General features: G+C 41.7%; 2 protein-coding genes across 2 annotated transcripts; both read right to left on the bottom strand.

Annotated features, from left to right (window-relative positions):
• Positions 1-694: 694 nt before the first annotated feature.
• LOC146698444 (uncharacterized) lies at positions 695-5,021 on the bottom strand. The gene is made up of 5 exons (XM_085473541.1): positions 4,189-5,021; positions 3,824-3,920; positions 3,340-3,450; positions 2,725-2,891; positions 695-2,392 (listed from the first exon to the last, which is right to left on the bottom strand). Exons 1-5 carry the CDS (start codon positions 4,542-4,544, stop codon positions 1,945-1,947), a joined length of 1,179 nt encoding a protein of 392 aa, XP_085329667.1. The 5' UTR covers positions 4,545-5,021; the 3' UTR covers positions 695-1,944.
• A 2,420-nt stretch (positions 5,022-7,441) lies between these two features.
• Positions 7,442-21,613, bottom strand: fcgbp (Fc gamma binding protein). The gene is made up of 22 exons (XM_085473540.1): positions 21,568-21,613; positions 19,020-20,261; positions 18,560-18,906; positions 17,827-18,394; positions 17,129-17,727; positions 16,471-17,038; positions 15,968-16,233; positions 15,517-15,858; positions 14,836-15,409; positions 14,533-14,732; positions 14,146-14,287; positions 13,680-14,008; positions 13,001-13,580; positions 12,314-12,912; positions 11,364-11,931; positions 10,655-11,253; positions 9,955-10,522; positions 9,655-9,854; positions 9,176-9,556; positions 8,763-9,049; positions 7,851-7,900; positions 7,442-7,753 (listed from the first exon to the last, which is right to left on the bottom strand). The coding sequence occupies exons 1-21, from the start codon at positions 21,611-21,613 to the stop codon at positions 7,891-7,893; spliced, it is 9,015 nt and encodes a 3,004-aa protein (XP_085329666.1). The 3' UTR covers positions 7,442-7,753; positions 7,851-7,890.
• Between the last annotated feature and the right edge of the window lie 649 nt (positions 21,614-22,262).

Raw genomic sequence — 22,262 nt, 5'->3', positions numbered from 1 at the left:
GGTTTTTACCTGTCTTGTTTCAGAAAGGTTTAAAAGGGTAATGTCCACAGTTTTTGTTTATTTATTTGTTTGAATTCAACATATTTTATTAAAGTAATTGAGCTTGAACACAGAAAAAACTGAATCAAATAATCATAAAATCAAATCACTTGCACTATACTGAAGTCTAATCTACTCTGAGCTAATGCCGGTTTCCAACACTAATGATCGGGTGAAGGAGAGAGATGAGGGTGTGCACGGCCACTGGTGCTCTTATCCCTGTTCTTTGTGATACAATCCAACAGGAAAGCAGTCAAACCCTTGGACATTAGCCAAGTTAACGTTCACAAATATATACACACAGAGGAACTCTGAGCCCCAATGTCAGCATTAGCACAAACATGCCACTTCATACCAAATCTCAGTGTGAGGTCAGGTGTTAGTCTCATTCCATTATTCTGGCTATATTTTCTTACTCATTACTATTAAACTTATACTTAAGACTATTAACAAAATCACACCCCAATAACTCTGTTATTACACTTTGTATTTAATCATAAAAAGGCTGGATGTTGAAACCTTTTACTTCTATTTTGTATGAGCCAGGATTCTCAACAGCTGATACTCTATGTCCAAAAAGTGACAGGTATCGTTTTATGGAGCAAAAAACTTAAGAGCGCATATTTTATAAATAATACCAACAATTACAAATGCAGACCTTTAATAGTAATAAGTAATCCTTTATTTATAATGCATAGCAATATAAAAATAGTAACATATGAAAATATTACAATGGGCACAGATGAATTTGTATCAAAAACAGCAACCAAGCCAAAGTAATGAATAACACACATAAATAACAACTGCTTGAGAGACCAAACAATTTCTTTTCATCTGTTCCTTGGCAGAAAGTTAAGACAGCTATTCAGCTTTAGGTTTCAATAAACAGAAGTAATGGATGCAGTCCCTTTGAAATGTCACACAAAAGTCTACTTGTGCATATACTTAGCTTTAACTCTTCTTTTTTGTTTTGTATTCCAAAAGGTTTATTTTCTCCAGAGGATGTCTCTCTTTCAGTGGTTATCGACTGTTCACATTCATTTTCAGACTGTTGGAATGTCGATGCTGGCCGAACATTTCTTGCTAGAATACAATGGCCTAATTTTGCGTGCATTATCTGTCATCTTTATTTCGTACTGGCATATACTTTTGCCTGCTTGTTTTGTTTTTAAGACATTTGTATGCAGTTCATCTATCATTGCAGTAATACCCTCTGGAATGAATGCCCACTGTTTAACTGTGTCTAAAACAGCATTTAGTTTTCCAACTGCATCTTCTGTGCATTTTTTGTCTGTGCTTTCAACTACAGGAGTGTCATTCAAAGTTGATAGAGGACTTTTCAGAGAGTTTTTCATTTGTTTAAAATGGCTACAAGCCACCTTCAGGCAAGCACATGTGTTATAGTGAGAGAACGTACAACAAGTGCACTGAAGTGTTTCAGCCGATGCAAAAAAACACAGATTTCCAAACAAACTTCGCATTTTTATCACTTTCAAGTCCTCACAGTGTACAAAGTAATGCCTTTCTTTCACTGCAATTCTTGCCAAGGTCTTGTAACGTTGGGTTGTGTTGTGTGGTTGAGAAGAGGCGGCAAAACATCTAGCAGGGTAGCCAAAAGAATACACACTCACGCTGGCGTTGGGGATTCCACAGTGTGTTCTTTAATATACCTTCTCTTCATCAACCATATAAGCCCGGTTGAACGGCTGCAGCTTAACAAACATAGCGCACAGTGTTCGTACAACCCATAACGTTGCAAACAAAGGTGTCTGGAGAGGTAAAACATAAAATCCGTCCCTCCTCATGTACTAGCGTGCAAGCACATGTCCACACCATCACAGAGAGAGAGAGCAGAGAGACCAGTGGCACACACTGATGACACCATCAACCCTCGACTTGGGTGTCTTAAAGGGACACCACACCATAGTGGCTGTTACAGTCTGTTTCCATGTTTGGATAGATGTCATTGTCAGCCTCTGCTAATTTTGCAAGTAACACTAGATGCTTGCAAAGAAGTCCTCGTAAGCCATATGTACAGTTGCAGTAGGACTCAACAGGGCAGACATCATACACCATGTCTTCTCTTGACTCAGATGGGACTTGATATGCATTAACTCCATGGCTGTTCTTGACTGTAATTTTAAGAGCCCAACCACTTTCCATCAGTCTTGAAGCAGAGTCTGAAACTTGAGACAAGGTGTCAGCAAACCTGTTTTTCATGCGGCCCACATCTTGCAGGGTTTTTATGACTGAGAAGTAGTCGTCGGCCTTCCCTAGGAGCACTTCAATCAGATCATCCAGACGCCTATTCTTGTAGCCAGATAAAAACTGGTATTTCAGGCGGTGGAAAAATCTGAAAAACAGTTATTTGAAATGATTAGTAACTGTAATTGAAGGAATTTAAAGTTTTAATCAAGACTGTATTATTTTTTAAAAAATTGGAATACCTATTGCACACGTCTTTTATAAAGGAATGCTCTGTGCCGGTTTAGCTGATTTAGGCAAATCCACCTACTCTGTTTTTTGTTGTGATAACATTAAAAACGCTGCTAGAATTTAAAGGATTTGCCTAAAACCTGTTCTGGCAATGACATGACGAACCTACTCAGTTTAGCCTCTTGGATTAAAGCATAATATCTTTTTTTCAGCAATACAATTGAATGAGGTCAAAATAATAAATCATACCTTTCAATCACATTGTTTGTTTCAGAACGAGCGTGACTGAAGCGACGGCCGTAGTCACACCACATGTGGCCAATGCCTTCCCAGTGCTTCTGAAAATACTGGCACACCAAAGGGTATTGCTTAAATGTCTGGCAGAACTCTGCTGATGTGGCTTTAAAGTCGTCCTCCTAAGAGAATTGGATGCAACAGAATATATTTCAATCCATTTAACAGACCTATTGAAATCTTTAATATTATGTATTGAAGCCCTTTTCCTTTTATTGAATAACATTAAGAATTTTAAGTTATTAATAATATGTCGTGTTTTTGTATTAAGAAGCAATTATTTCTTCCCTTACAATGGCTAAGAAGGAACACTAAACCTATAAGCATATTTGGTTTCAGCATCTGTCTGTGAAAGAATCCCACTCACAAGTTCTACTGCACAGTGGGTGACACAATGATGTTCTGCACAGCTTAAGTACTTGTTTTGATAAGCAAGATAAGAAGCCAGTTTTAGAAATTGTTTCAAAAATCTATTTTGTATCTCTCTGTAACTTTTTTTAGCAACTGAAAGTTATTATGCTCTTAGTGTAATCAAGAAATCAAAATGTGAAATAGACAAATTACACTTACAGATGTGCAAGCTTTCAGCTTACAAAAGAAAGAAATGATTTCATTTCTCTTTTGGGTGTTAGAAAGCCCATGGACCCCGGACTCTGATTTTGAAAGCCATCGATTAACAGCCTGTGAATTTAAGAGAAAAAAAGTTAATCTGGAGAGAGAGACAGAGGAGCAGCTGTACAAAAAGCATAAAAGAAAGCTGACGTCCAAAAATAACTTTGTCACTCACTGGACAAGAGGACCTGTGCATTACAGAAATCAACCAGGCAAACATATTTTTAAATGTCAAAAAGAGCTTTGGGAAGCAGCCACCAGAAGATGAGTGCACTGTGGTCTTAAATGGATGGACATAGTCACTCAACATTTTATCCCTTTATATTCATTAACCTGAGTAGGTGAATATCACAATGAGGCAAATCATAACAACAGGACCCTGTTGTAAAAATGTGTTTCAGGTGCATCTTAGACAACGTGAAAAGAAAACAATGTGGTTTACCTGCAAGACATGGTACCAGCATAGAAGGATAGCTGACTCTGGAAAAACCTTCTGCAAAGCATTTATTTCCGCAAAGTCTTTGTCAACCATAAATGCTCTACAGAAAAAAAGAAAACACTAAATGAGATTAAACAGTATGAAAATGTTTTTGCCATCTCAAAGCACCACTTCAATGCCAAATTAAACATTTCAACTCACAAGTAGATATATAAAATACTGCATACAGCCTATAGGAATAACTTTAACAACTGGAAAGGAAAGTTTTTTGCAGCCCATGCTGCAGCTATAGCATTAGATTCTGGCATGTTATAACTTTTTTGAAAAGGAATTATTTCAAAATTAATAGCTGTCAATGTATTATTTACCTCGGGGAAGTTGGGAAATGCTCACAAACTATTCCAAGAACAGTTTCCAGGGTTTTCTGACTTTCGTTGCTGACAATAGCATAGGCCACAGGGACTCCATGCCCATGATCATCTCTTACAACAAGTGTGAATAAGGGAAATGAATACTGGTTAACGCAGTGCGTGGTGTCAACAAATACTAACTGTTTTGCATAGTTCTCCATGTTTGATTTCATTACAGGTGTCTGCAAAACAATCATTAGTTCTTGGTCAGATGTGTATGGTTGATAGAAGAGAACATGCTCTTGATGTTTTCCATTAAGTAAGGTATGTACACTTTGACTGTCTCCACAGTTAAAGTGCTTCTTCCTCATCATGCAGGTTCTAACACTGTCAATGTCACGTGGTGTGACAAAATGCTCTCTGTTGTGAAGATCTCTGTGTCCATGTTCTTTGGCCCATTTATGACATTTGGTTAGTACGATGGCTGGCTTAGTTCCAAGGGAAAGCAGTTCCTCAATCTTCCTCCTCAAATCACTGGAAATATTGTTGAAATGTGCGTCTTTTGGGTCCGAAGGATCATGCCCATCATGCTTATCATATGTACGCTGCACGATGACTGTGTGGTCTTTCCAACATTTGAGTACTTTAAATGAAACATAGGCCTTACAGCCCACTGCTCTGTAGCTGTTTCGACTTTTTTCCCCAGCTCTGACGCAGTTGAATTTGTAATAGTCTCTTTTCCTGTCTTTACCTGAGGCAACATTTAAACATTTATAATGTCCATGAAGGGTTAATGAGTTCAATTTTTCTAACACAACACTGAATGGGTCCTCCTGGCATTGTGACACATGCACAAAGTTGTGTGTCTTTTCCAGTTCTTTTTTTTTCGTCATTCAGAACACTTCTTCTAATTATGTCGTCCATTTCTGGTGGAAAAATAACGAAGGTTTAATTAGTCAATATTCATTAATTCATTTTAACTTGTTTTGGGGTTTTTTGCAATACAATGTAAATATAATATTAATATATATATATAAAAAAAAACACCCAGCACGCCCCTGCGGGCGGTTTTATCCTTCAAGCTCGGGTCCTCTACCAGAGGCCTGGGAGCTTGAGGGTCCTGCGCAGTATCTTAGCTGTTCCCAGGACTGCGCTCTTCTGGACAGAGATCTCCGATGTTTTTCCCGGGATCTGCTGGAGCCACTCGCCTAGCTTGGGAGTCACCGCACCTAGTGCTCCGATTACCACGGGGACCACCGTTACCTTCACCCTCCACATCCTCTCGAGCTCTTCTCTGAGCCCTTGGTATTTCTCCAGCTTCTCGTGTTCCTTCTTCCTGATATTGCTGTCATTGGGAACCGCTACATCGATCACTACGGCCGTCTTCTTCTGTTTGTCTACCACCACTATGTCCGGTTGGTTAGCCACCACCATTTTGTCCGTCTGTATCTGGAAGTCCCACAGGATCTTAGCTCGGTCATTCTCCACCACCCTTGGGGGTGGTGGAGAATATATAGAATATATATATATATATATATATATATATAAAACAAACAGGGGCTAAAAGAAGCTAAACTTTCATATGGTATGTCTCTGGCAACTTCTACATGATGTCCCAGGGACAACATTTACGCGATGTCCCAGGGCAACTTCTACATGATGTCCCAGGGACAACATTTACGCGATGTCCCAGGGACAACATTTACGCGATGTCCCAGGGACAACATTTACGCGATGTCCCAGGGACAACATTTACGCGATGTCCCAGGACAAATTTGTAAATTTCTGGATTACTGTTAATCTCCATAGAATCAAGAACTCATGTCCAGTTTCACAGCTATGGACCAATTAATTATGTTTCCAGGTGATAGTTTGAGTCATAGATTCAGCACACAACCATAAGTCTAGGCCTTTTAGTCCAGATTCTCTTCACTTATGTTTGTAAAATGATCAGGGAAGCTACTGCAATTTTGCCTGACCCAACCCCCGGGCCACGAAACACCCAAAAAGTTGGGGAACGCTGGTCTAGAGAACACTGGTTAGCTAATGCTGTTGTCAAGTAGCCTATCGCTAGCAAACAAACAGCAAGCCAAGTGAGGAACATATGTATAATGCTTACCGTTTATTAAAGGAAAGTATCCTAAATTGACTTCAAATTCGGAGGACAGGCGGCGGTTTTTCGCTTCTTCACTTGTATTTCGAAATACTCGAAGGCGGGTATTTCGAAGTCGCAAAGGAATGACGTCACAAGAAGGTGATTGGTCACTTGCAATATTGAACCTGGAACAACATTAATTATGATGATGTGGGAACAATGCTGACACGAGGAAATCAGATCGTCCGGAGGAAGGGCCCCCCTCCCTACTCTAAGGACCTTTAGTACATATAGGTTTCTTATAATGGTGTCAGTTTTGGCCGGCGGTCATAGGTTCTGTCCAATAATATGACGCAAGACTGGAGTAAAAGACATCCATGGATTGGCACTTTATTAAAGAAGGAGCATGATAACAGCAAAACACTAACCACAACTAAACAAAATGGCTTCCTTTTATACTCTACCTTTTCCAGGTGAGCATCCGGAATAGCCCAAGTATGGGGGTTAACTAATCAAAATGAACACATAACCCTCCACACAAACAAACATACAATAACATTAAAGCACATCACAAACATATACATATTTCCAACACATACTATAAACAAACCAATAACATAAGCTTCACCCATTTCTATCTAAATTAAAACCCTCTTTATCCATACTCCCTAACCTGGCACACTGGTCTGCCCCAAGAGCTCTTAAACAGGTGATTGAGCCGCTTTCACTCTTTTGCTCCACATCCTGCAAGAAGCAACTAGGACAGGTGAGTACCTTTACAAGTTCTCATTTCGCATATGTTTAGGTTATTGATAAATGATTAACTGCAAGCAGCTCTAACTTTGGCTCTTCTCCGACACAGGTAGGATGGCCAGCCCCACTGTCTCTTTTCTGTTACAAGCTGTCAATTTAATCGTATGTCAAATAACCTAATAAAAGACTCCATAAGAACTAATGTGTTTTCTTTATTACCCCATTTTAAATTCCCAATCCAACAATTTATTATTAACAATACCAACAAGGTAATGGAACCCCTGGTTTCCATTACGAATGGCATTAGGTTAGCATTACTTCTATTACATGTGCAAAATGTCATGTTTTTCCAGTTTAAATTGATACAGGTTGCTAGAGCTTCTCTAGAGGAAACACGCGAAGAATCACAAACAACCCACATACTGCAGAGAAAATATCTTTATTTAGCGGTCAGAACAATGTGTTTTTTAATAACAGACACATATTAAAAAGTATTGCAAGACAGGCAAGACATAACGGGAAAGGAGATGGAATAATTTTCTCCCCCACTAGATGGAGATATTGGTCAAGAATGAGCTCCATGCCTCTTTCGCCCCTTTCTTTCCCTCTTTTTTCTAAACCCTGGGTAAACAATAGAAGGCACAATCACCAGGAAGCAACTTAAACTATTCCATGAATCAAGACGAGGTGCTGAAGCAGGTTGAGTAAATCTGTGAACAAGCGAGATTCTTCATCCTGTTTAAGAGGGGAAGAAACATGGACGTGAGCCACTGTGCAGCTGTTTTATTCATGAGCAAGCATCAGTTAATATCTGAACTTTATATTTTATTACCTGTTAACCAGATGCTTTTGTCGGAACAGGACCAGCATCTCTACAGGCCACTGCAATGAAAACAAAAGGGAAAATGAACTTATAAGGAGACTGGAGCAAAGGAAAGTTGTGTCCACTCGGGCACAGCGGAAATTACGTGTGATGACTTTGTACATGAAATTTGTGTTTTAAAAGAACTGAGGATTAGCACTTGTTCTTATTAGAGTTATTTTCTTGTGTTCTCTATGGACTTGTTGAAAAAAAAAAGCCAAATAAACGACAACTCTGAAAAACTCAAGTCAAGGGAGGAAAGAGACGGACAAAACTCTGCTCTCCAAAGAGGTGACTTAAGGCTAGGACACAAAACTAAACATGAGGGCTCAAATTAATATTGCACCCAGATGAGTCTTAAGTGTCCTTGGATGACAAGCAGTGATTGGATTGCAAGCTTGGTAGCTTTTGATGGCCATGCCTGTCAGCCTTACCTGCTTTTTAATCAGTAATTACCACAGGGGATTCTCTGGCATTTCTTAATTAAATTGGACCAAATGCAATTAAAAACCACACTCTCATTCCCTTAAAAGGGCTCTGTGGAGTCCTTGTTTAGTTCTTGCTGTTAAGAGAATAAGCGGTTGAATGGTCATAGCACCTTCCCATCTCTCGCTGATCTGTACTTGATTATTTCAGTGGTCAAATTAAGTTTGCAGTTTGCATAATACGGGGAAAGATAGCATTTAAGATTAAAAAAATAAACCCTCTAACATGGAGCCAAATAATTAAAAGTTAATATCTGGAGCTCTGGATCACTATGAGAGTAAGTAGTGAAGCGAAGGCTGATCCTGTCATAGCACTAAGTGTAGTACTATATCTTCCCCTTTAACCCCCATATATTTATACACAGGAAATGCTGCAATGTGTCTTTAAAATACTCACCATCTGGAAAAGTCACCAGCGCTCCAGGAGCCGACAACTACAGACACATCAGTTGTGATTTTTCCATCTGCTGTCGTCATGTCATCTTTGGAGTCGTTATTGTAGTTACCACAGGCGCCGCACATTTTACCAGACAGGCTACTGTGAATAATGACGGTGACCTCCTGAGAAATAGAGTAAGTGACCCGCACAGCGGACGCCCTTTCGATGATCAAAGCCCTCTCTGAGATTTGGACAGAGAGTGTGCTTGTCACTTTGCTGGGAAGAGACACTTTCCTGCCATTTACCTGAATGACACAGATAATGGAACATAACTGTTATTATTATGGTATAAAATGTCTATTATTATCTAATATAGTATAAAACTGAGCTCAAACCAATCACATTCAATTTTTGCATAAAAATGTTCTCACCCAGGTCACGTGTTCGCTGTTCACTGCCACGATGGTATCGCTGAAGAACACATACACACTGGCAACAGTGGGAGCTGCCCCCTTGTTGCAGACCCTAACGTCCACGACCACACGGAACCACAGCTCAGCGCTCTCGTCACACAGAGACGCCACTTGGAAAGCGCCCTGTGCTCCTATCGCGCCTGACATACCATCAAAGGAGCTTAGCTGGCCATCACGGCTGACGACGCATTGGCCCTGCTTCAGGTGGCAACCCCTGACTCCGTCTCTGATATCGCAAACTTCCCCACTGGCACAGGACAGCTTTTCACACTTTACCATACCAGAGGCCTGGCACACACACTTTGACTTGCAGTCGTTGTCCACCAATTCTTGGCCCACCTGGGAAGAAGATGTTAAAAACTCATCATACAGAACTTGTCATAGCTCTATTCAGGTGTTAATTCAGTGACCAGAATATAGGGCTAGTCAGTTTTTACCATCAGATATCTGCCGTTGTACATACACCCACAGTCTTCCAGGACAACACACTGGACACCATTGAAAACGAAGCCATCATCACACTGGCATCCTTCAAAACAGCCCGGAAAACAACCAAACGGGGTAACAAAACTGGCACATGTCCCACTACAGGTGTCGGCACACAGCTCATAGTGACTGTGTGGAGGGCATGATGCAGCTAGAAGAGAAAACAAGGGCAAAAAATTTGTGCCTGAAATACAGAGCACAGATGAATACATGAGCTAATCTTCAGCTAGAGACTGCTGTGTGTTACTTACGGCAGAAAGAGTTGCTCCTCCACTGCTGGATTTGAACTCCTGCACTCTGGCAGGCCAAAGCGTAAGCCTGCACACTGTTACACAGAGTGTCTTTGTTGCCCCCCACAGCACAAACATCAAACACACAATCCGACAGATATACTGCTGGGTCAATGACACTGTGGCAGGCTTTGAAAGGCCCATTAGGCGCACTGATGATGCCGCAGGAGTCGGATTTTCCATACAGGACAGCTTTGGCCTGCTCACATTCTGGGCACTGTCCTCCACAGCCTCCACATATATACCCAGGTAGGTCCACCGTCCATGCCATCCCAAATTCATCAACGTTTTTGGCTTGTTTGCCACCAGGAAGAATGAAATCATCACCACCGTTCTTGTTGTAGTTTCCACAAAGACCACACATCTTTCCCTGGTATGTAGAGGGAACAATCACCTCAACATAATACACAGTGTCATAGAGGACTGTCAGTCCAAAGGCTGTTCGAACAATTATGTTGCGACCTTCCTGGGTTATTTTGAGACGCCCATTCTCCAGGGATAGCGGAAGGTTTAGTAGTTCATCATCCACCTTAAAGATCGAGACAAAAAAAAAAGAAAAAAAAGAAGAAGATCGAGACAAAAAATCATTTTTGGGGAAAAAAATGAGAAAAAATACAAGACATATTTACATAAGTATGTTTGATCAAGATAACAAACTCACAAAGACTTTCCAAGGCATTTTCTGCTGGATGTAAATGGCATAACCATAGACTGACACTGCCACTGACTTCGTCACAGCCACCTTTCCATTTCCAAACTTCTCATTCCCCTGAGTGACGGTGAACGGCGTCAGCTGACCTTTGTCATCATCACAAACCTTGGCCAGTACATAGACACAGGTACCCTGGAAATCAAACCTACGGCCATCAAAGGAAATGTAATGAGGATCACCGGAAGCCACACATTTGCCTTCCCCCTCTGGATAGCAGCCTTTCACTCCATTTACAAGCTTACAGATTTCTCCTGGACGGCACTTGGCCTTTTGACAAGACACAGCTCCATTGTCCCCACAAGTGCATTCCTCTGCGCACTTGTCTTCAGAATAGAAGACGTCTCCTTTTTGGTAGTACTGACCATCATAAGAGCACCCGCAGTCCTTCACAGGCACGCAGGTATCCCCGCTCAGGAGGTAGCCTTCGTCACACTCACAGCCTTCTGAACAATACCTGTGGCAGCTGGTAACGGGGGTTAAGCTTGCGCAGGTGGCTGGACAACCCGTGGCACACAGGCTGTAATGGCTGTTAGCAGGACAAGCCATAGCTGTGGGATGGAATGAGAAGATGGGAAAGCAAAGAAGGTAAAAGGTAAAAGATATTTTGAAACAAGAGACTTAATAAAACAGGCAAAAAAAATAAATAATTCAAACTCACGACAGAAGCTTTCTGCTCTCCAGGAGTAGATGGTGACTCCAATGCTCTGACATGCAGAGGCATACACTTCCACAGCATCGCACACTGATCCATGGTGCCCTTGATATTGGCAAACGTCAAAAACACAGTCCTCCATGTAAGGAGCTGGGTCCACACGGCTATGGCAATCTTTAAAGGGCCCTGCCTTGTCTGCAATAATGCCACAGTACTTGTTGGCTTCATACACTTTCTTCTGGGAGTCTGAACAGGCTTGGCACCACGGCCCTTGGCAGACTGATGAGCAGCCTGGTACAATGGCCACCTGCCAGCTGTCCCCCAGCTGTCTTTCATTAGACGTGGTGTTGCCGTTGGGCATTGTCAGGTCATCCTGAGCTTTGTCATTGTAGTTACCACACAGGCCGCAGACTGCACCCTGGTAGGTGCTGGGCAGAGTAACGGTCACTGTGCTCTGCCAGTCAAAGGTCACCGTGATACCAGCAGCTGTCTCCACTACAGCTTTCCAGCCGCTGAGGGACACCATCAGCTCGTTATTGTAATTCAGTGGCAACAAAACAAGCTGCCCGTCGAGCTGAAAAGCAGAAAACGAGGGAAGGAGAAGGGAATATTTTTAGGAGCTTATAAATTTAATAATTTTGTGGCCCTTGCTAATCCACTCTAATGTGCAGTTAAATCTTGATTTAATTAAGTCTGCCAGGATCAAAATTTTAATATGCAATTAAAGACATATGCAGAAGAGCATGAGGGATGTCAGAATTAGTACAATGACAAAAGGCATTATCATCCAACGATTTGAGGCTCAGAGTATCTCTTCTGTTTTTTTATTTTCAATAAAGCGACTACATGCTGTGCCCTATTTCCTTTTCTCCTCTAATAGCTGCACAAAATGCATTAGGCATTCAATATTTTATTACATCGCCTATATGCTTCACATTATCCACATCATCACTTACCAAGACTTTGTAAGGGTATTCTCTGCTTATGGTGAGAGTGATGCCATATATGGAAAATTTGACGGTGCTTGTGTAGGACACGGCCTTGCTTCCCCGGTGGTCATTCTGCACAGTCACCTTGAACGGCACCAGCCCAGGCTGCTGAGAGCAAAGCCCTGCCAGCTGATATACACACGTGCCTTGGAAATTATACCTGCGGCCATCAAAAGTGCGGTAGTGCGGGTCACCTGAGGCCGAGCAAGTGGCGTAACTAATGGGTCGGCAGGCGCGCTCTCCATCCACTACAGTACACTGCTCTTTGGCAGAGCAGGAAGCCTCACGGCATGCCACAATGCCCAGGGTCATATCACACTCGCACAGGCGATGGCAAGCTTCATCATCCCAGAACTGCTGTCCTGGTTTGTAGTAGCGACCCTGATATGAGCAACCACATGTTTTTGCAGGTACACAGACGCCGGCGCTGAGGACGTAACCCTCGTCACACACACAGGTCTCCACACAGGTCCCGCTGCAGACCTGCTTTTCTCCAGTTAATGGGCAGGATGGCTGACACGGGCTGGCGCAGTCTTCGTAGTGGCTGTTGCGCGGACAGTTCATCGCTGGTTATGAATTAAATAGAGACAATCAGAAAATAAGAACTACATATTTGATTTGAATCATTAGACGAAGAGTTTTTCAAATACTTACGACAGCCAAATTTTGTTCTCCAGTTCTTGATTATTATTCCTTCGTCACGACACTTATCACTGTAGGAGGCCAGAGCCTGGCACAGCATCTTTTTGTCCCCCTTGTTGTAACACATGTCATACACACAGTTGTTCATGAAGGCCTGGGGGTCCACCTTTTCATGACACTTCTGGAACAGGCCGCTGGTCTTGTCCGCAAGAGCCCCACAGAACGCCTCGGTTTTATAGAGCTTAACATCGTCGTTGTCACAGGTAGGGCAGTTTTTCTCACATGTGTCCCAGCAAGGATGTTCCTTGTCCTGTTCAGGTGCTAGCCAGCTCTTGCCCCACTCAATGACTGAGGAAACTGGTTTGCCTGCTGGATTTAGCATTTCATCAAGAACATTAGCGTTGAAGTTGCCGCACAAACCACAGACCAAGCCAAAGTAGCTGCTGGGAAGCTTAATGACAAGGTACCAGTTCCAGTCATAGGAGACAACCAGACCAAAATCTGTCTCCACCTGTGCAGTGTTCCCTCTTTGTAACACTGAGACTTTACCATCACCCAAAAGTACAGGAAGATTCAGCAGCTCCCCGTCCACCTTTAAACAAAATGCACCAGAACAATGGATACACACATATATATATGTACTGTACACAAGCAAATGTCAAAAGTAAGCAGGCAAGAAACTGAAACTCACCATGACTTGACCAACTTGGTTCTTCTGGATGGTGATCTGGTAATCGTACACAAACACATCTACATTTCTGACGTAGGAAACTGCTGTGTTGCCTCTGTTGTCATTCCTCTCAGTGATCAAAAATGGAACTAGACCATCCAGTTCGCCGCACGTCTTAGAGATGACGTACTTGCAGGTCCCCTGGAAGTCATAGTTGTACCCATCAAATGTGTGGTAGTGAGGGTCGCCCCAGGCCCAGCAGGTGCCTGTGTATTTGGGGATGCACGTAGCCTCGCCCTTCTCAACTCGGCATGTCTCCTGTGCCCGACACTTGAGATCTTTGCAGGGATCTGCAATGGATAAATAAAGAATAATTTTCAAATAGCTCTTTAATTGAACCCTAATTATTCAAGTTACTGTATTTTTTTCATTTACCAGTAAAGATTTATCAAATGGGTAAATACAAAATACAGTGTTTGTGTCTTGCCTGTGTTGTAACATGCCCTGATTCCGTTCTTGACCATGCATTTGGTGTCTTGAGGACAGGAGTGCTTTTCACAGATGAGGCCTTTTCCTGGATTACATGTGCACTTTCTGTTACAGTCTTCCTCATACACAACATCACCAGGCTGGTGACACAGAACAAGGTTCATTAGACATGGAAAAAAAATACTCATTAGAAACTAGTGAGAAAACATTATTTCATGCCTAATCAGCAATTTAAACACTAAAATTTTAAGAGCAAATCAAAAACCATAAATCAAACATCGAAATGTCCACCACTCTAGAGAAAAAGCATTATTTCTATATCAGTATTTGTTAAAGCCACTTTGACACACAGAAAAACTATATTATTGTAATTCCTCAGTCATACCTTATAAGTTTTTCCATTCTCATAGCATCCACACTCAATCTCTTTAACACAAGTCTGTCCATTGAATAAGAAGCCAGCATCACAGTCACAGCCTTCTGTGCAGTTGGAGGGGCACTGAACAATCTCTGTGAGGCCAGCACAGGAGGCGGAGCAGGCTTCAGCACACACTTCGTAGTGACTGTTGATCGGGCATTTCATGGCTGAAATAAAGTATCACAAGAAAAGAGAAATTATTTTAGAGATGAAGCCAAAATAATATTAAAAGGGTATAATAAAGATGAATTTGTGAACTTCATGACTTACGACAGAAGGAAGGCGTTCTCCAGTTTTTGACATCGGCTCCTACAGCGTGACAGTTAAAGGCGTAGGCTGCTACGCTGTCACAAAGCACCTTTCCATCACCATTGGAAGCACACAAATCAAACACACAGTCAGCAAAATATGGCTGAGGGTCCAAGATGCTATGGCAAACTGCAAAAGGCCCGTTGGGATTGGTCATTATACCACAGTAGGCGGACTTTGAAAACACTGCCTTGAGAGCTGGGTCACATTCAGGACAAGAATTCCCTTCGCAGCCATTTTCACACACAACATTGGGAATGGTGACCTTCCATGACTTTCCAAACTCATTCACGTTATTGGTAAGCCTACGATTGGGCATCTCGAAGTCATCGTTTCTGTCCCCGTTGTAGTTGCCGCACAGGCCACAGACCTTACCACGATAATTACCAGGTACTGTGACTGTCACTTGATAGACCAGATCATAAGTGACAAGGAGCCCAAAATTGGTTGCAATAACATAACGATTGCCTTCTTGATAAACTAGAATGGCTCCATCATTTAGATTCATAGGAAGGTAGCTCAACACGCCATTTACCTAAAAGCAAGACATCTGTGTTAGTGCAAGAAATAACTCCACATCAACATTTGTATCTACATAAAAGAAGTAATTACAAATTTCTTTAAAGTAGGCCAACTACTCACCAGGACTCCAAACATATTGTTCCTCATGATGAGAGTGAAGCCGTAGACCTCCACGGCAACCAGCTTGGTTACAGACACCACCTTTCTGTTCTTAACCCTGTCCCACTGCTCATTTTCTACCTGAACGGAAAAGTCCACCAAGTGGGTACCTTCCAGTCCACAACTCTTGGACAGTGTATAAGTGCAGGTCCCCTGGAAATCAAATTTTTTACCATCAAAAGTGAGGTAATGGGGGTCACCAGCAGCTTGGCATACACCCTTGCCAACAGGGTGGCATTTTTGGACACCATCTTCTATTTTACACTTCTCATTAGGGCCACATGTGAACTTCTTGCACTCAACCTACGAAACAAACAAACAAACAAACAAAAAAAAAAAAATCCAACCAGGTCAGTAAAAAGCTTCATCTAAATGATTAATCTTTACTTTTCCCTCCTCTAGTTTCCTTTACCTCTCCTCCTTTTTTGCAATTGCACTCCTCCTCACATTTCCCATTGGGATAAAACACTTCTCCAGTTCGGTAGTAGCGGTTATTGTGAACGCAGCCGCACTCCGATAAGGGAACACATGCATCTCCGCTAAGGATGTAACCATCATCACAGGAACAGCCCTCCGCACACTGAGCTTGACAGCCTTTAGGAGGAGTCAGACTTTGGCAAGTCGCAGGACAGGCGATTGCACAAATTTCATAGTGGGTGTTGGTGGGACATTGCATCGCTGTATACAAGGGACATAAAAGAGCCAATTCAATTTAGAGCACAGAAGCAGGCAGCCATTAGAAAAGGTACATAAAACCTGAGGGAAAAGAAGAAAAATTCACTGAAGTGTGTAACATAAAAAACAAGACAAACACTGTTTATTCTACCTTTTCCTTTTTTCCAATTCATGAAAAATATACTTATTAATTAATTATTTTTCAATGGAAATTATCTATAAAATGAAAGCATTTCTCACCACAGAAGTGAACCGTTCTCCAGTTGTACACATTGGCCCCTGCAGCCTGACAGGCAGATGTGTATGCTGTAATAGCCTTACACAGCACGTCCTTCCTGCCCTTATATAAGCATACATCATAAACACAGTCTTCAAAAAAGCTAGCTGGATCAACCTTGGCGTGGCAGTCGCGGAATGGCCCTTTTGCATCTTTTACCACACCACAGAAATCATCTTTTTCATACTGAACTTTCTGATTAATGTCGCAGTCAGGACAGACCCCTTTACAGCCTTCGACACAACCCGGGATCTCAGCCACTCGCCAGCTGGTACCGAAATCTACTGGCGAAACGGGTGTTTTACCATTTTTCGGGATCAGGTCATCCTCAGGTTTGCCGTTATAGTTGCCACAGAGGCCACAAACGGCACCCATGTAGTTGCTTGGCAGTGTTACAAACACGGCACTGTCCCAGTTAAAGGAAACTTTCAGGCCAAAATCAGTTGTGACGACTGCATACCAGCCACTCTTGTAGACAGATATCTTTCCCTCCTCCAGGGTGATAGGCAGATTGACCAGCTCGTTATTCACCTGAAGCCAAATGAAACATTCAGTTTGGTGAAAATAGGACCACAATTCACAGAATTAACATTGTCATATTAAACACTAGGTACTTCTTACCATAAGCTGGCCTTTGTGTGTCTTAGTAATGATAATGCTGAAGGAGTACACCTTGATCTCTACTAACCCGGTGTAGGCGACCACCTTGCTGCCCCGGTGATCATTCTGCACTAGGATTTCAAATGGCACTAACTCTGGGTCCTTGGAACAGAGTGCAACAAGCTGGTAGACACATGTGCCCTGGAAGTTAAATTTCTTCTTGTCAAAGGTCATATAATGGGGATCACCAGTGGCCTGGCAGGTGCTGAAAGACAATGCTTGGCACTTTCTTATGCCATCAACCACTTTGCACTCCTCCCCGGTCCTGCAGCCCTTTTCCTCGCACTGAACCTGTCTGCTTCCAGCTACACATTTACACCATTGCTTGCAGCCTTGGTCAGCCCAGAATGCCTCTCCGGGAGGAATATATCGACCCTCATAGGTACAGCCACACTGAGCAGCAGGAACACACTTATCTCCGCTTAAAACAAAGCCTGCTTTACAGGTACAGGTCTCCACACAAGGGCGTTTGCATTTGGAGGAAGCATTTGGGTCCGAACATGTGTCAGGACAGGCGCTGCCACAGAGCTCATATTGGCTGTTTGCTGGACATTTGGCAGCTTTAGTGAGAAAAAAAGAATAATGTAATTAGTAATTCTAACAGTTAATGAAAAATAAATGTCGCTTAATTAAATTGTTAACTTAGTTAAATTACTCACGACATTGTGCCTTCTTCCTCCACTCTTGAACCTGGACCCCAGCAATCTGACAAGCTTCAGCATAAGCCTCCACTGCACTGCAGAGGAAATGTCGCAGACCACCTCCCATGCATAAATCATATTTACAGTCCTCTATGTATGGTAGTGGGTCAATGATTTTATGACATTTGCTAAATAGGTCAAGTGCAATGATGCCACAAAACAAGTCACTCTCCCATGTTTTCATCAGGCTGCTTTCACAGTTATCCAACCCATCTGTACAGCCATCTCTGCACTGAGCTTCCCCAAGCCCTGGCACCTTCCAGCTCCTACCAAAGGCCAGAGCTCCACCTGCCTGTGCGCCAGAGGGTGTGGTGAAGTCGTCACTGGGATTTCCATTGAAGTTACCGCACAGTCCACAAGTCTTACCAGCATAACTGCTGCACAAAGTGACCACAAGCCGTTGTTCCCAATCATAACGGACTGTCAGACCAAAATCGGTCTCAATGAGCACAGAGCTTCCGCTCTTATGCATTCTCAGTTTGTCATTATTCAAGGTTACTGGCAAACTCCACAGAATATTGTCAATCTGCCCAAATGAAAGATGAAAATAATTATTTACTACACTGCATTTTGATAAATATTATTTTGAAATAATAAATAATAATAAATAATAATAATAAATAATTAAAGACAAGTCAGGATGTTTGAAAAATTAAACAGCTTTTTAGCAGTAATAAATTGGAAGGCTTACCCTCACACGCCCAGTCTCGGACCGAACTACTGTGATGGTAACATCAAACACCTTCACTGTGACCATGGCAACATATGATACCTTGAGATTTCCTCTGTGCTCATTCTGGGCGAGGATCTCAAATGCAGGGAGACTATCACCCTTGTCACAGTTTTTAGAAATGACATATGTGCAGGTACCCATGAAGTTAAAGTGTCGTCCATCAAAAGTACGGTAGTGAGGATCTCCCACTGCCCAGCATGTTCCAGGATTTCTTTTTACTGGAACACAGGAGGGACGGCCATCCTTCATCTCACACATCTCATTGACCCTGCAGGTGATGCTGCTGCAGGACAGAGATGCACTTCCTGTTAAAAAAAACAAAACAATAATTACTCACATCAGTCTGCTTAATAAATGTGAAATATTACTGGTGAAGGAGTGGGGGGAATGCTAAACATCAATACTGTGTGCTGCTTACCTGGCTGCACGCACTGTCCTAGGGACCCATAACCGTTCATCTGACTGAATCCTATACTGTAGAGAGCAAAAGGCGAACCTGAGCTGGACAAGGTGTGTTTGTTGTTGGTAGGGCTTTGGTTGTAGGATATTTCTGCCCAAGAGAACTCTGATCCTTCAATCTTTTTCCACTGCACATCACGAGGCAGCTCTGTATTATCCCAACGGAGTGTTGCTGCTGCACTGGTTTGTGCTACAACTAAAGCTTTGTTTTCAAACCCAGCTAGAGCCTCAAATGAGTAGGAAAAGCAGAAACGGTCTGTGGATATTACATTCGTCAAGAAAGGGTCGTAGTACAGTAACCAGCTATGTTCCACACCATTGAAGAGCAATAGGACCTGGATGCCATGATCAGCCTGAATGGACAGCGCGTCAGGATTGTGGTACTGGATCTCTATTGTCTGCCCTGTGCTCAAACTCAAATCATCTTTACGTTGGCCATTTTGGACAGTGACACTTGTGTTCTGGGAGGCCTGAAGGTAGACACTATCAAAATTCTTCTGGAAACTCAGGGGAGGCATGACGAAGCTTGTTCCCCAGCTGCTTACTGGCAGTAGATGCTCATAAACATGGTTGCATTTTGCGAATCTCCAGGTACAAGTGTGACCACTGAAAACGGCAACAGGGTGTTTGGAGGAAACTCTGGTGCCTGAAAGTTCATATGAACTCTGAAGCTGGACACTCTCATATGGCTTGAGGTTTAATACCATTTTGCTGTTTTGATCGTAGACACGGTTCTCAAACTTGATTGCCCCTTGTGGGAAGATCTCAACTTCTTGGGCCTCTTTTCCATTTGTCACAGAGAACTCTTTAAATGTTGCATAGGGGGTTCCAGGAGGTGTAAAGATGAAATATTCTGTACCCCATTCACTGACTGGATAGATCACAGATGTATCTGCTGTGTACAGCTTGTAGTTGAAGGAGGTTACAGTCACATCTGCGGAGGCTTCAATACGCACTGTATTGGAAGACTTCGTGCTACCATACATTTCAACGCCATCGGGGAGACTGATGGTAACCACCTCTCCAGCATTTAAAGTTTTTTCTTGCTTGAAGCTTAAGGGAGGTACTTGCACTGTCACTTTAGTATTTGCCTGAATAGCAGTGATGTGGAGTTGATATTGGGGAGTGTCATAGTGCTGAAGATAATTCTGTAGGAAGGAAAGGGCAAACTCCCTCCCTGCCCATCCAGCGCTAGATGGACCTGGGAGAAGGTGAGAGAGCAGGAAAACAGCAAAAAAACACAGAGTAAGAGCTTTTCACATTCTCAGAAACGAAAAAGGCAGGCATCATCTTGTGCATGATGAAAATATGTCATAAAAGCGTCAGGAAATTAATGAGACAGTTTTTGCCAAAGCAGTCAAAGGATTCTCAGGCTGGCAATACAAAAACACGGCTTGAGAGTTCTTGGATAGCATACACATTACAAAGAAACAATATGACACCAAAGAGAGAGCGGCTGAAAAATGCCTCCATTTCAAAGTTACAAAGGCTGGGATGAATGCTACTCTATAATGAATGGATAGCTTCTTTCCTTGATAACAATTGTCAGAGATTTAGACGAAGGAATAGTCACTTGACTGCTTCTCTGGAGCACTCAGTAAGTCACTTGCGCAGACAATATAATTGCATAATGGAAATATTATCAATATCTGCGCTTTTGCTGTGAAAAGACCACATTCTGGGCTCAGTCAGGGCCTGAGGGATTTAGATTACACTCCTGTTTCATCCATTCAGTTTTAATAGTGCCAACTCAATAGCAGCTAAAGGTAAATGCTATTCCCAACAAAAGCAAATTTCAATTTAGATGGCTATCCTTTATGTGCCGCACTCTCAAATTCTTTACCTGTTTAACATTCTGCCTCATTCACACAAACACCTAGTGTGGTGACACAACAATGCTTTCAAATCATGAGACTGGAATCTTGGATAAATTGCTTCAAATTGAGCAAAAAAAAAAAAAAAAAAAAACCCCAAAAAACCCAAAAAACAAATTGAGCAGTTTCATTCTGCAAGGTTTGTGTGGTTTGTATCCTGAGATTCTTAGTTTTCATCCATTTTTACGAGGTAATTAATTTAAGGTGACTGGAATTAACACACAAAAAGAATATATAAGAATATATATATAGTTTTCTATGAACAATTGAGTGAATTGATTCTTTGCAAGAACTGAACTGATTTCCTGCTTTTATAGTAATATTTGAGCTGGCACAATGGACTTCTTTGAGAAGTAGAAAATTAATCAAGCATTCAACCACTAAAAATAATTTTTCTGTTCAGGAAAACAACTAAACTATAATTAGTAACTGTAATTTGGCATCATAGTAAAAAAACAACAACATTTTTTCAGCTGTTTTATAAGCATTTGAAAATTCATGGACAACAACAACAACAACTATATTTTAGAATTAAAAATATAATTGAAATCTACGTGGACACACATCTCGAATTGAGTTGAAGAAAAGAACAAATGTATCCAAGCAAAATGAAGAATGACCAAATATACTTACAGCTGAGTAAAGCTGCCAAAGCGCAAAGTATCAACAGGGCTCCCATGGCTGAAGGAAAGAAATTCTTGTTTTAATTGCTGAAAGTTTTCTGAGTTATATTATTTAACCAGCCTGAATCGTAAAGAGCCCAATGCTTACCTGCTTCGAGCAATGCTTGGGATGATAGGTCTTTCACCTCGATCTTTTTATAGCCTAATGGGCAAAAGCAACAACCAATAAAAAAACACGAAATGTCCACAACTCTATCAAAACAATACCCTTCCTCTAAAACAAATTTAGGCAGAACTTGGTTGACTTGCTGTGTGTTAATATGGGTGTGACGTCTAATACAAACTATAGGCCCATGTATGGAATGAATCATTTATATTTTACTGTGTGAGCACACTTTGGTATCTGTCAAGAATTCTTAGATGTTTTTAATGGTCTCTGATAAACTTTTATTAAAAAAGAAAGAAAGAAAGAAAAAAAAGTATGTTTTTTTTTTAAGTAACTCTTGTTCTCATTTTCTCTTACATAAATAATAAAACATAAAGCTTGACCCCATTTTACAAGTTTTCATCAAAATAAAATCTAGTGACACTCAATATCTAAACACTGAGAGATACAGGCTAATTTTATTATCAGCTGATATCCAGTTGTATATTCTGGTGTAACCAAACAATATAATCTGTTTTAGATTAGGAAAGGCACGAACC

Source organism: Copadichromis virginalis, linkage group LG11 (assembly GCF_057382275.1).
Source record: "Copadichromis virginalis isolate Kocher_CV1m ecotype Utaka linkage group LG11, C_Virginalis_male_GT1.1, whole genome shotgun sequence".
Taxonomy (NCBI): domain Eukaryota; kingdom Metazoa; phylum Chordata; class Actinopteri; order Cichliformes; family Cichlidae; genus Copadichromis; species Copadichromis virginalis.
The sequence above is the reverse complement of the archived record's forward strand: the minus strand, read 5'-3'. Positions and strand labels throughout refer to the sequence as shown.

What these genes read in the sequence shown, in the direction of transcription:
- LOC146698444 (XM_085473541.1), bottom strand. Translation starts at nt 4,544, where the DNA reads ATGATGAGGAAGAAGCACTTTAACTGTGGAGACAGTCAAAGTGTACAT. An exon ending in CATTTCCCAACTTCCCCGAG is followed by an intron (nt 3,921 to 4,188) that starts GTAAATAATACA and finishes TTTTTTCTGTAG; the next exon opens with AGCATTTATGGTTGACAAAG. An exon ending in ACAAACAATGTGATTGAAAG is followed by an intron (nt 2,393 to 2,724) that starts GTATGATTTATT and finishes ACTGTTTTTCAG; the next exon opens with ATTTTTCCACCGCCTGAAAT.
- fcgbp (XM_085473540.1), bottom strand. Translation starts at nt 21,613, where the DNA reads ATGGGAGCCCTGTTGATACTTTGCGCTTTGGCAGCTTTACTCAGCT. An exon ending in AGGACAGTGCGTGCAGCCAG is followed by an intron (nt 18,907 to 19,019) that starts GTAAGCAGCACA and finishes TTTTTTTAACAG; the next exon opens with GAAGTGCATCTCTGTCCTGC. An exon ending in AGAATGGAAAAACTTATAAG is followed by an intron (nt 14,288 to 14,532) that starts GTATGACTGAGG and finishes CTGTGTCACCAG; the next exon opens with CCTGGTGATGTTGTGTATGA.